Below are 12591 nucleotides of genomic sequence, written 5' to 3'. Positions count from 1 at the left end.
CCAGTGCCTTGCATACGCCAGGGAAGTGCTCTACGACTGAGCCACAACCCCAGCCCCTATAATTTGGTTTTATCTATAATTTTCTGATTACCAGCAAAGTTTAATAAGTTTTTTTTTACATATTTATTTCTATTTGGACATCCTCTTTGAGAATTCATGTTATTTTACCCATTTTAAATGTAGCGTTTGTTCACGTTTTTCTGATTTTTTTAAAGTTTTAAAAATCAGTAAAATATATACTCCCATTTCAATTTTCCATCCTCATCATGATGTTACATTCTAAGAAATCTACCATGAACTGAAAGTTAAAAAAAAGAAAGAAAGAAATTTCTACATTTTTAATCCCTAAGAATCCCTGATGTGTGTGGAGTAACATGCCTTTCCTACCATGCTGTCCCTTGGGCCTGAAGACGTTTTACTGACTCTAGTTTTCTTGTTATGCTGGCTCAGGAAGTCAGGCTCTGATCCCATATGTACAAAGGGTTATGTGTGTACAAAGCGTTACATTCCCACAATATTCAGAAAGGATATCTGACTATCAGTAGAGTGGTACCATTGGTCACAACTTTTTAAAATTATGAATCACTGTAACTTTAGCTTCATCACTTATCATTAAACCCACAATGTAAACAATGGCACATTTTCCTCAAAAATACCTCTGGCCAATAGTTTCCTTGTAAAAACTTTTCACAGAGGTGTTGTGTTAAAATAGGAATCATCTATATCACCACTGGTAAATGCTGATGAAGACAATATCCTTTCCAAATCTGCTTATGCGTGAGTCTTTCATTACCACTTAATTCTTTTTCGACTGGAAAGCAGGAACAAGTGGAATAGATAGGCATATCTGTTTCTTACTCCACTCAAATAGTTGAGATTGGGGCTGGGGATAAGCTCAGAGGTAAAGTGTGTTCTCAGCATGTGTGAGGCCCTGGGGTTCAAACGCCAGTACCCGCCCACTCCCCAAAAAGGGCTGAGAGCATAAACTGTGGGGTGCAATGTTTGAAAGCTGCATCATCTGATGGAAACTGCTAGCCACATAAGAGTTATTTAAATTTAAATTCATTAAAATGAGAAATTCAGTTATGTGGTCACACTAGCCGTGCCGTGGGTATTTAATACACAATACAAATTTAGAACCTTACCATTACTATAGAAAGTTGTATTAGCACTGCTCTAGAGGGAGCTGGGGAACAGGGGACCCACAGGCTTTGGTCCTCTTTCTCACCTTGTCCAATTGACCTGACTTGTTATATTTTTCTTCTGCAAAAACCAGCTCCATTTCACTCATGTCATTGTTGAGGATGAAACAAACTTTTGATTTGTAGAATTCTGGGTCATCTGTTTCAAAGTACTGAGGAGACAGAAAGACACAGCCGAAAATAAACTCACTTTTGCCCAGAAATAAAATTTGTAATTGTTTGAAATCACTTATTCCTTGAACCTTAAAAATAATCAGCCCAGGCAAAGAGATCTCAGAATTTATGGACAGGCAGTCTTAGTAGAAAATGCATACCTAAGATGGTAATTACCTTGTAATGCATGCGTAGTCCTATGATTTGGGCCAGGAAAGAACGGGTAAAACGGGCTCGAACCAACTGCTTGTAGGCACCTCCTAGAGAGGATTCATACAGACACTTGCCCACCAGCCGCCCTGCAAACTCATACATCTTTAGGCGCAGGTGAGGTGGGCGATTAGGATTAGGATGAACCTGTCAAAGAAATAAAGTGAAAGGTCCTGGGCTATTTTTCCCCAAGCCTTGTTCTGGAGAGACCCTCCCTCCCCAACTCCATGTTATAGTTTGGATTTGGAATGTTCCCCAAAGGCCTATATATTAAAGGACTGGTTCCCAGCCTTTGTGCTACTGGGAGGTAGTGGAACCTTTAATGGGGGGGGACAAGTGAAAGGTTTTAAGTCAGTAAGGCATGCACTTGAAGGGTATTGTGGCAAACTGGTCTGTTGCTTATCTTGGTCATGACGTAATTGCTTTTGCCATGCACTGCCACCATGATGTGCTGCCTTAACATAGGTCCAAAAACAATGGGGCCAACAAAACATGGACTAAAACCTACATAACTGTGAGCCAAAATACATACTTTCTATTTACAAGGTGATTTTTTTCAGGTATTTGTTATAGTAACAGGAAGCTGACTAACACACCATGCCAGGGGAGCAAGAATTCCAGTGTAAGGATCAAAGAGCTCAACTAATGATACTGGGCTTTTGGTAGCCACCACTGATTAATTTAAAGTGACTGAAGGATAAAAAATAAGGATGAGGGCTGGGGTTGTGGCTCAGTGGTAGAGCACTTGCCTAGCACATGTAAGGCACTGGGTTTGATTCTCACTCAGCACTATATATAAATGAATAAATAAAATAATGGTCCATTGACAAAAAAAAAAATTTAAAAAATAATAAGGATTTTTACTAAACTAAAGAATCTTGTATTAAGTTTGTGGTCCCTGGCTGAGTATGGAAATTAATCAGAGGGTGATATGATGTCTTTTCACTGAACTAGAACTTCTTCCAGCCAAAATCTACATTTTACTCCTAACACCTCAACCTAGTCAAAAATATAGCCTAGAGGGGCTGGAGATGTGGCTCGAGCGGTGGCGCGCTCTCCTGGCATGCGTGCGGCCCGGGTTCGATCCTCAGCACCACATACAAACAAAGATGTTGTGTCCGCCGAAAACTAAAAAATAAATATTTAAAAAAAAAAAAATTCTCTCTCTCTCAAAAAAAAAAAAAAAAACCCTTTAAGAAAAAAAAATTATATAGCCTAGAAATCAATTGCTTCAGGTATTCTTTTTAAAATATTTTTTTAGTTGTCAATGGGTCTTTATTCTATTTATTTATACGTGGTGCTGAATTGAACTCAGTGCCTTACACATGCTAGGCAAGTGCTCTACCACTGAGCTACAACCCCAGTCCCCACTTCAGGTATGTTTTGAGAAAGTGGCTTAAGTAATATTCAACTGTCTTCATTTTTTCTCATCTTATAAATGAAATAATGAAGGCAACTAGGAGGGAGGCAACCTGATTAGCTCATATTGTAAGTAGCAAAATTAAGAACAGGACACGGGTTGTCAGATTTTCAAAATTTCAAACCCTTGAGTATACATTACATGTTCCACTTTCCACCCACCCAGGGGAAAGTCACAGACTCACTAATGCTTGGTTGTTGTCACTGAAACGGGTGAAGAGCTGATTGGTAGTATCAAACAATGCTTTGCAGATCAGTTCAAACCATTCCCGCCGAGGACCTCCCCAGTCCAGAGCTGAAAAGTATAATGAAAATTAATAAAAAGAGAAGCCTACCTCCCTCCTCTTATCATCTTTGTTCCTTTATTGGTGATTTTATGCTCTCCACATTCCCTCCATTCCATTACTTTACTGTATCTCCACTGCAAGTCACCTAAATGATAGATTTTTTTTTTTTTTTAAATCCCATCGCTTTCTGTAGGATAAAAGTATTCTGGTCACTAAGCTACTGGAAACACAGAAGATCAGAGATCCTAGGAGATGGACATTTTTCCTGTTTCTGCAATGGTTACTTTGCCCTTTTAGTTCAAACTCTTAGAGCTCTTCTTCCAATCCCTATGTTTCTGCTGTACAAGCTCCACCATGCCATCTGGCCAGTGAACATGATCATTTTTTTTTCCCTTGACTCCTGGAAGCTAAGTTGTTTTGTTTGTATGTGTAGGGGGAGTAAGATAAAGCAGGGATTAGGGAGGAGAGTTTCAAAAGATGAAATGAAATCTCAAAACTGACCTTCTTCATCCTGGAAAACCACTTCGAAGTTCTTGCTCCAATCTGAGATGGAGAAATTTCGAGTGGCCTTCAAAGACTGAAAAGCAGTGACAGGAGGGAAACTGTGAGAATACTGGTTGGCAGCCTCAGATGCTAAAAACAAAAACACAAGAGTACTGCCACTGTCCATCAAAGTAACCACTATTATATAGAGGAGATTAGTAGAAATAAGCTTTTGTAACATCGTCTTACATTTAAAATGCACAGATCTCTAGAAGAAATTTAAGGTTTGTTTTTTTTAATAATTATTTTTTAGGTGTAGATGGACACAACACAGTGCCTTTTATTTTTATGTGGTACTGAGGATCGAACCCAGGTCCTGCCTGTGCTAGGCGAGCGCTCTACCACTGAGCCACAATCCCAGCCCCAGAAATTTAAGGTTTTAAAAAATACTTCTTTGTCTTTACACCATCATTTTGTTGGAACTGAAGTTGTTTTTAATAACCTTCATTTTATTTTTATTTTTTTAAAAATGAGGCAAAATATCATTTTCCAAAAGCATCAAGAAGTGAGTATATTTAACCATACTCAGCTCATAACAGAGTAAATGGATGAATAGAATAATTTGTGTTATAGCATGTTTACTGAACTGGCAATAGATAAAGTTGGTCGAAGGAAGACAGAGGAACTTTGCTTTGTAAAAATGGAGGGGGATCATCTGGTATTTGTTCCCTGTCATATCTATGATTAGAAGTATACATGATAGGAATTCCAGGGATCTTCCAGATTCTTCATGTAAGGTCATGTTCAAATGTGGTCATGATGTAACACTTGTGCTGAGTTACTCTTTGTACTAAGTAGTCATCCCCATAGATTCCTTTGTGTGTGCATGGTAATTGTTCAAACCATGCATCCTTAGCCATCCTCAAAGCCACTTGGTAACTTCTGCCCCAATTTCTCAATTTCAGCCATTACACAGTTACATAAGAGATTCACTTGGTAGACAATTCATCATTGACTGCACTAAGTCCAGTTTGGTGTTAATGGAAAAGTTAATAAAGTTGGTAACAACCAGGATGTGATAAGGTGGGCCCAGTTGCATACTGTATTGGAAGAATAAGCAGGAAAGGTGTTGACTTCTCTTTCCTTCAATGCATTGAGAACTTCCTCTTGTTTCTTTTAAGTTTTTAATCTATTCTTTTCTTTAAGCTTCTCATCTCTGAGACTAAGCACTTGCTTCATGATTGCATACTTTCTTGCTTTCTTTCACCTTCCCATGTTTATGCCATACACCCCAACAATTCTGATTTTATTAATGAAAAAACTCTTGCAACAACCAGAGAAATAGAAAGTTGTGCTCCATTTGTGTACAATGAATCAAAATGTATTCTGCTGTCATACATACCTAATTAGAATAAAAACATACATGAATTTTTAAAAAAGAAAAAACTCTTATAGGAAGAAAAAAATGACTCAAATCATTAAGCCATGAGCAAGAGAACCAACGAGTTTCAGTAAAGTACAATCTATTCACTAGATATCTTTATCCACAAGGCAAGGTTCAGGCAGTGAGCCATGCCACATGGAGAGTGTGGCTGAGAAAAGGGGTTTCCAGTCACACCTACCAGAGCCAAACACTACAAACACTTTCTGGACAGGAATTAAGCCTTCTCATTCCCAGGGAATGTTAGATCCATGCCAGTGTCTGCATGGTGGAGACAGACACACGTCAGGTGTTCCTTTTCCATCAGACCAGAGTGACAACAAAAATCACATCCTTGTAATCCAACAAGAACCTATTTTAAGGATTCAATAACAGGAACATCCTCTGTAACCACTTCACCTCCCTGCATAGGAGACTGTTCAGGAACTAGTTTACCTAACAGGCGTGAAAGCCAATGTGTCACCTAGTCTCCCCTTAGTAAAATACCTCCAACAACTGCCCCAAAGTTAGCATAATCAAAGAGAAGAGCAAACAGTTTCTAATAGATATATTTAAGAAAGAGAAATTTAGGCTTCATTAAAAAAAAACCCAAAAACTGCAAGGTATAACCATATTATTAAAGAGGTTTTTAGTTGGAAAACTCTGGCATCTGTTGATGGAGATGAAATTTTACTCACCGATTCCAACAAGGTATGTCTGCTGACCTTCAGAGTGACTTTGGAATGGGGTCTTTTCATGTGTACCTGCCGAAGCTCTCGCTGGAAAAAGTTTACCTTGTCCTGAAAGGTTTCAGAGCCTCCTGAAGAACAGCAAGATCCATGATCAGAGCCTCATGAACAGGTATATGAACTTTATATCCTTGGGACTCAAAGGCAGCTGGCACTGCTACCTTCCCAGTTGAATCTCTATACCAATCTTACCAATGTTCTTATGCAGGGAGCGAATGAAAGTGGCTGCTAGAATGTTCCTTTCCTTACAGCTGAGCTCCACAGGAGGCTGAATACCATCATCCACGACCAGTGTGAGAAGCTTATGAACAGGGTCAGGGCCAAGGTAGGAAAACTAACAAAAAAAAAAAAAAAAAAGTTAATCTATAAAGCCTTCAATCCCAGCAAAATCTTTCCACATTTCTACCCTTCTATACCAACCAAAAAACCAGGTAAACATGCTTTCTCTGAGTGAGCACCAACCAGGAGTACATCTCCTTTTTTTCACCTCAATGTTCTACAATTCAAATCTTATTTAAAATTATTTGAATTGCAGAAATTGCCTTAAGTAAGGATTACAATCAACCCTATAGACCTTCCAACATAAAGTATAAGAAGGGCAAAAGTAGTAAGGATATATAAAATAACAAAAACTGCTACTCCAAACTGCTAGAGGAAAGTGATTTTTATAAAACAACATATACAACAAACCTTTGGATAAAAGTTTATATTCTAAAAGCCCAGAAAAGTAAAAAAAAAAAAAAAAAAGACTTTTAAGAAAATATATGAGAGAATGTTTCTTTTAAAAGAATGAGCTTTAGCATACTGGGAGTTACCAAGGCCTTCTGTATGAATTTAGTCCTAGAGACAAAGGTAACTGGTAAACTATTCCAAATTGCTGCTAATTTCTGTTTCTGTAGGCACGTGTCCTTCTAGAATTTACATATTCTTTGTGCCATTTAATCGAGGAGATAACCCTTTCTTTATTTGGAAATGAATCCCTTGTGTACAGGGAGAACTTCCAAAAACACTGAAAGCCCTAGTGGTGGGGGTGAGGGGAGCGGGGAGGATTGGGAGGTGGCCTGAAACATCCTAAGAGCTGAAGCCTGCTCAGCAAGAACTAGATGTAAGGTCCAACTTACTTTTGTTCCTGGACATACTCGAAAGGTGTACAGGCGCCAGGGAATAATTTTCAGATAGAACTCCTTCACTGAGAATTGCTGGAGAATCAACACACAGAAAACAAAATGAGTGATAAATAAACGGGCCCTATTTGGGTATTTTAATTCAAATATCAAAGTTTCTGTGTTTCTCATGATAACCTGCCTCTTCGATGGACAAAGAGGGTTAACTTAGTACTAAAATAAATAATCAATTCTACCTCTAAAAAAGCAAATTAAACCCAGAGACTCAGGAGACTGAGGCAGAAGGATCACAAATTCCAAGCCAGCCTCAGCAATGGCAAGGCGCTAAGCAACTCAGTGACACCCTGTCTCTAAATAAAATACAAAATACGGCTGGGGATGTGGCTCAATGGTTGAGTACCCCTGAGTTCAATACCTGGTATCCCCCCCCAAAAGGGCAAATTAAAAATATTACAATGACATAAAATTTCACAGAGACAATTTATAACCTTAAAACTCAAGTCTTACAATTCTGAAATAGCTGGGATCAGAGTGGTGAACATTTTACCCAGAAACAATCCGAATCTCCTACTCAGCCCAGTGCTGGTCAGAATGACTTTGTTAAGTCCAGACAGGGCATACCAGTCTTCCAGACCCATTACTTTCCTCCTCCTTGGGTGGCCAAGGATTTGCCAGGGATGGAAAGGCAAGAGGATAGTAATGCATGTGTGTTTTGGGGGCAGCTCACACAAAAAGTTCACCAAAATATTCCATGCAAGGATAAAGAAGGATCTTCCTATGCAATTTGCAATTTACAAAAAAGGAAAAGACAATGTAACATTCTTTAATCTAAAAAAACAAAAAACTTATTATATGAACATGAGGCAGATCAGATTTTTTTCTTGATTTAAAGACATTTTCCAAAGAGAAAACAATATAATGAACCCATAACCAGCTTTAGCAATGATCAATTCAAAGCCAGTCTTATTTCATTCATTCACCTCATCCATTTCCCTCATTACCATCCCTTCTAGTCCAAATAAAGGCTAGATTTTTAAGTGAAGATGGTATACAGCAAGTGCTCTGAAGAACAGAATTTGAACTTAGTTTTGGTTATGAGATTAAACAGATAAAATAGGGTATTTCAACAGAGTCTCATTTTTATGAGAACTTACTAAGAAAATACAAATATTCAAATGAAACACTTATAAAAAGCGTCTCTGAGCTCAGGGGCTTGGGAAGTTCACCTTCTTGTCTCTGCCAAAATTTCTTTATTCCAATCTTGGAGCCTGATGTGACATCCATTTACTGAGGTTTCACAAATCACAGAATAAAAGACCAAATTGTTTCAACATAGTACAAGGGGCCAATAGTGATTTTTATACTGGTGAAAACTTCTTAATGGTTAAAAGTAGCTTTCTTTACAACTCAGAGCCATGTCTTGAAAATTCTCCACTGAAGCAATCAAAAGGCAGCACAGACAGATGCTCACAGTGCCAAGGCACAAAGCCTCTCTAGACAGAGATCTAGGCTAGTTCCAAACAAATATCAATCTACTGCTCCACTTTCAGTAACCTCTCTTAGCAGCATCCCCAAACCCTTCAAGTCAAGTCAATGATCCTGCCCCACCAGCACTCAGACTGGTATTTTGTTGCTAATGTTACTAAATCCCAATTAGAGGCAGGCTCAAGTAGAGGGACTATAATACAAAAATGGGGTGTTCCAACCTTTGGTGACACATAGCAGTACACCTTCTTCGGTTTCTTCACCTTCTCAGGAGTGTGGCACTCTGAGGGTGAGTCTTCATCTTCTTCTTCAACAGCAGTGGAGGGCCGGCGCTGGGAAGAGCTCATGTGCATGGGGGGGAGGTGCCATGGTGTGCTGGTACAGTTGGTAGCATTATAAAGATAAGCCTCAAAGTAAATGCTCACTCCTGACGTGGACACATTGCGTTCAACAATATTCTTCTCATTCTCTGAAGCATAACAAGGATAAGATTTAAAGTAAGAGGGGAGGAAAAAATTGCCTATTTCTAAGCATTTAGTCTATAGCACACTAAGCCAAGTGTGGTTCAAATATCAAATGTTTGTTTGGTGGGACAAGAGTACAGACACACAAAGAAGTGGCAGTGGGGAGGAGGGTAGAGACACCAAATCACAGCTTCCAACTCACCACTTAAGACAATAATATCAAATTCGCCATTATTGATCGGCTGATTTTGGTAAGAAATGCAGGCATGGAAGCAACCACGAGAATGCAGGGTGAGTCGCAAGAAAACCTGGCAAGTCTGCCTGTTCGATGTCACTGACTTCTCAAATGAGACTCCAGTAGTCTCCTCTTCTTCAGGGCCAAGCTATGGGAAAAAAAACAAAATATTACTCAACATGTACCATTTTTCCTATCTGCAAGGCAATTTACTCTTTTTAAATTTTTTATTTGTAGATGGACACAATACCTTTATTTTATTGATTTATTTTTATGTGGTGCTGAGGATTGAACCCAGTGCCTCACATGTGCTAGGCAAGTGTTCTACCACTAAATTACAACCCCAGTCTAAGGCAATTCATTCTTTACAAAGAACATTCCTATCTACCATGTAATCTAAGTCTCATAATTACTAATGAGACAGACAGCTACTCAGATAAAGATATGACAATACACAAGTCCAGAAAAGGAGACAAGAGATTGGAGTCAATCAGAAAAGGTGAGAATGGGGGCTGAGATTGTGGCTCAGTGGTAGAGTACTCGCCTAGCATGCGTGAGGCACTGGGTTCGATCCTCAGCACCATGTAAATGTAAAAATAAAGATATTGTGTCCACCTAAAACTAAAAAATAAATATTAAAAAAAGAAAGAAAGAAAAGGTGAGAATGACAGAAGGAGCCTACTCTTGTCAAAACAGACAGGGGGGAGAAAAGGCCACTTACCTCATGAATGGACAAACTATAATTGTGCTCATCTCTCAGGGATGTAGAATTGTTGGTAGGGTTGTCATACTCATCTCGGGGCACTATTTGAAGGGTGTGTGGCTGCCCACAGGTCAACACAAGTGTAGAAAAATGGCACACAATTTTGGTCTTGGAAGGAACCACCATTCCTGGAACAGATAATAGAGAATTGAACTCAGTGTCTCACATGTGCTAGGCAAGTGTTTCTATCTCTAACATTTAGAGATAGGAAAGATATTCTTTAAGGCACAAAGAACTGCTTAGTGAGTCCCCTCCCAATTCTTAGGGACAATTAAAACACAATGAAGAGGAGGGAAGAGGAAAGAAAATACACTAATTCAAATGAACTTTATGGACTCATTTTTATAAATTCTAACAACTGCCAGAACTAAACAAAATTAAAATGTGGAGAAACAGAACTGAGAGTTAAAAATACAGTACTAGAGTTCCACAGGGAACAGAGGAGATAGGCCTTAAAAATGTGTGAACACATTTTACCAACATGTATTATAAAATAATTGTCTGGATTTGGGCTATAGTGAGAACATACAATGACCAGGATAAAAGATCAAGCTTTCACTAAATTTGTGGAACACTTCAGTGGGAGTTTAGTACTCTCTTAATTTAACATGTAATTGTACAGAGGTTTTAAAGAATAATAAGTGGAAAATGAAAAGTACTAGGAATATCTGATGAATTTGTTTTAAAGGCCAAAGCGAAAAAGTATTTGAAAATTTTGACTATCAAGAGACAAAAAGTTCCACTCAAGATAAAGAAACCGGGGCTGGGGATGTGGCTCAATCGGTAGCGCGCTCTCCTGGCATGCGTGCGGCCCGGGTTCAATTCTCAGCACCACATACAAACAAAGATGTTGTGCCCGCCGAAAACTAAAAAATAAATATTAAAAAAAAAAAAATTCTCTCTCACTATCTCTCTCTCGCTCTCTCTCTCACTCTCTCTTTTAAAAAAAAAAAAGATAAAGAAACCTTTAAAGATAAAGAAGAAAAAATAGGAGAGAGAGAGAATGAAAAAGAAAATTATTTTATTGATACCAACAGCAAGGAAAATGATGAAAGAAGTGCAAAAGAAAACTCTTGTCAAATTAAACTAAATTGGCAAGGTCTCCCCTCTATGCCCTGTGGTTGTTTGCAGCATCAGAACATCAGCATCTGCCCTTGTGATGTTGAGAATATTTGTGGAACACCTCTGATAGTGCAGAGCCATTGAACAAAGCCTGAAAGGCTGACATCAGCTCAGTGGTGATTTGGTCCATAAGAATAAGGCTTTGCCTGTTCTGATTTTTTAAATTGCTACTTATGGTCTGTTTGCAACTAAGATCTTGTATTTTTAAGAAGTGTTTTTGGGGAAAAAAGGTTTGAGAATCACAGCTGTTACAGAATAATTAGCTATAAAAATATACATTATGATATTTGGTGGAGAAAATGGTTTAGTATTTAGAGCAAAGAAAAGTAATGGCCTTTGATGATTTAATTGAATTTTTTTCTAGAAAGCATGAATCAATAAAGATTTTTAATGAATTATAAAAAAGTATTATAAAAGTATTAAATGAAAAATGAATATCAAAAAATGTGTGAGCAATGGCAAAAAAAAATGAAAGGGGCACAAATCTGATAAAACATGGTATAAGACTTACACGTGGAAAACTACAAAATGCTTAAGAGAAAAACAACAAAGATCTTAAATGAAAAATATCATGTTTATTAACTGGAAGATTCAACATTGTAAAGGTGTCAATTTTCCCCAAATTGACATACAGGTTTAACATAATTCTTATTAAAATTCCAACAGAATTATTTATAGATTTAGACAACATTATCCCAAAATTCATATGAAAAGGCAAAGGAAATAGAATAGCCAAAACAATTTTGTAAGAATAAAGTGAGAAGAGCCAGTTTTCCAATTTTAGGACTTGAAATTACTACAGTAATCAAAACTCTGTAATGCTGGTCTGCATACAGTCTGTAGATTGGTATGCAGAATATATAAAGAACTCTCAAAATTCAACATTGAAAAAATCTACTTAGAAAATCAGCAAAAGACAAAAAGAAATATTTCACCAAAGAGAATACACAGATGGCAAATAAGCATATGAAAAGATGTTCAACCTTATTAAACCATTTGGGAAATGTGAATTAAAACCATAATGAAATAGCACATACTTATCAGAATGACTAAAATAAAAAATAGTGACAATATTACATGTTGGCAAGGACACAAAGATGCTGGATTATGCAAATGTTGCTGGTGGCATATAAAATGTGATAGGTCACTCTGGAAAGAGTTGGAAATTTTATTTTTAAAAAACTAAGCATGTGGGGCTGGGATTGTGGCTCAGCAGTAGAGTACTCGCCTGGCATGTGCGAGGGCCTAGGTTTGATTCTCAGCACCACATAAAAATAAATAAATAAATAAAATAGAGATATTGTGTCCAAATACAACTTAAAAAAAAAAAAAAACTAAGCATGTCCATTCATTTTCATACAATTCAACGATTACACTCTAGGGCATTATACCAAAGAAATGAAATCTTATGTTCACACAAAAACCTATACATGAATGTTTTATTCACAACAGTCAAAAGCTGAAAACAATTCAGA

General features: G+C 37.7%; 1 protein-coding gene and 1 pseudogene across 10 annotated transcripts in view; both read right to left on the bottom strand.

The window, feature by feature from the left end:
- The window catches only part of Arel1 (apoptosis resistant E3 ubiquitin protein ligase 1), a 54628-nt gene that overhangs the window by 14642 nt on the left and 27395 nt on the right, over nt 1–12591 (bottom strand). For all 10 annotated transcript variants that reach the window (XR_009226357.1, XR_006851058.2, XM_046440872.2 and 7 more), the window contains 10 exons: nt 9953–10122; nt 9199–9379; nt 8754–9001; nt 7045–7122; nt 6116–6257; nt 5873–5994; nt 3773–3848; nt 3170–3279; nt 1533–1712; nt 1229–1354 (listed from right to left, as the gene is read on the bottom strand). Coding sequence is in view for 8 of the 10 variants with exons in the window: in XM_046440872.2 (XP_046296828.1) it covers nt 1229–1354; nt 1533–1712; nt 3170–3279; nt 3773–3848; nt 5873–5994; nt 6116–6257; nt 7045–7122; nt 8754–9001; nt 9199–9379; nt 9953–10122 (1433 nt within the window). In the remaining 2 variants the exon portion in view is untranslated. The remainder of the gene's footprint in view (nt 1–1228; nt 1355–1532; nt 1713–3169; nt 3280–3772; nt 3849–5872; nt 5995–6115; nt 6258–7044; nt 7123–8753; nt 9002–9198; nt 9380–9952; nt 10123–12591) is intronic.
- On the bottom strand, nt 3862–5861 carry LOC124090297 (rRNA-processing protein FCF1 homolog; annotated as a pseudogene).

This window comes from Marmota monax, unplaced genomic scaffold (genome assembly GCF_021218885.2).
Source record: "Marmota monax isolate L192 unplaced genomic scaffold, Marmota_monax_Labrador192_F-V1.1 WCK01_AAM20220418_F8-fsc00017, whole genome shotgun sequence".
NCBI lineage: Eukaryota > Metazoa > Chordata > Mammalia > Rodentia > Sciuridae > Marmota > Marmota monax.
Note: the sequence above shows the minus strand (reverse complement) of the source record. Positions and strands in the feature narration are given on the sequence as shown.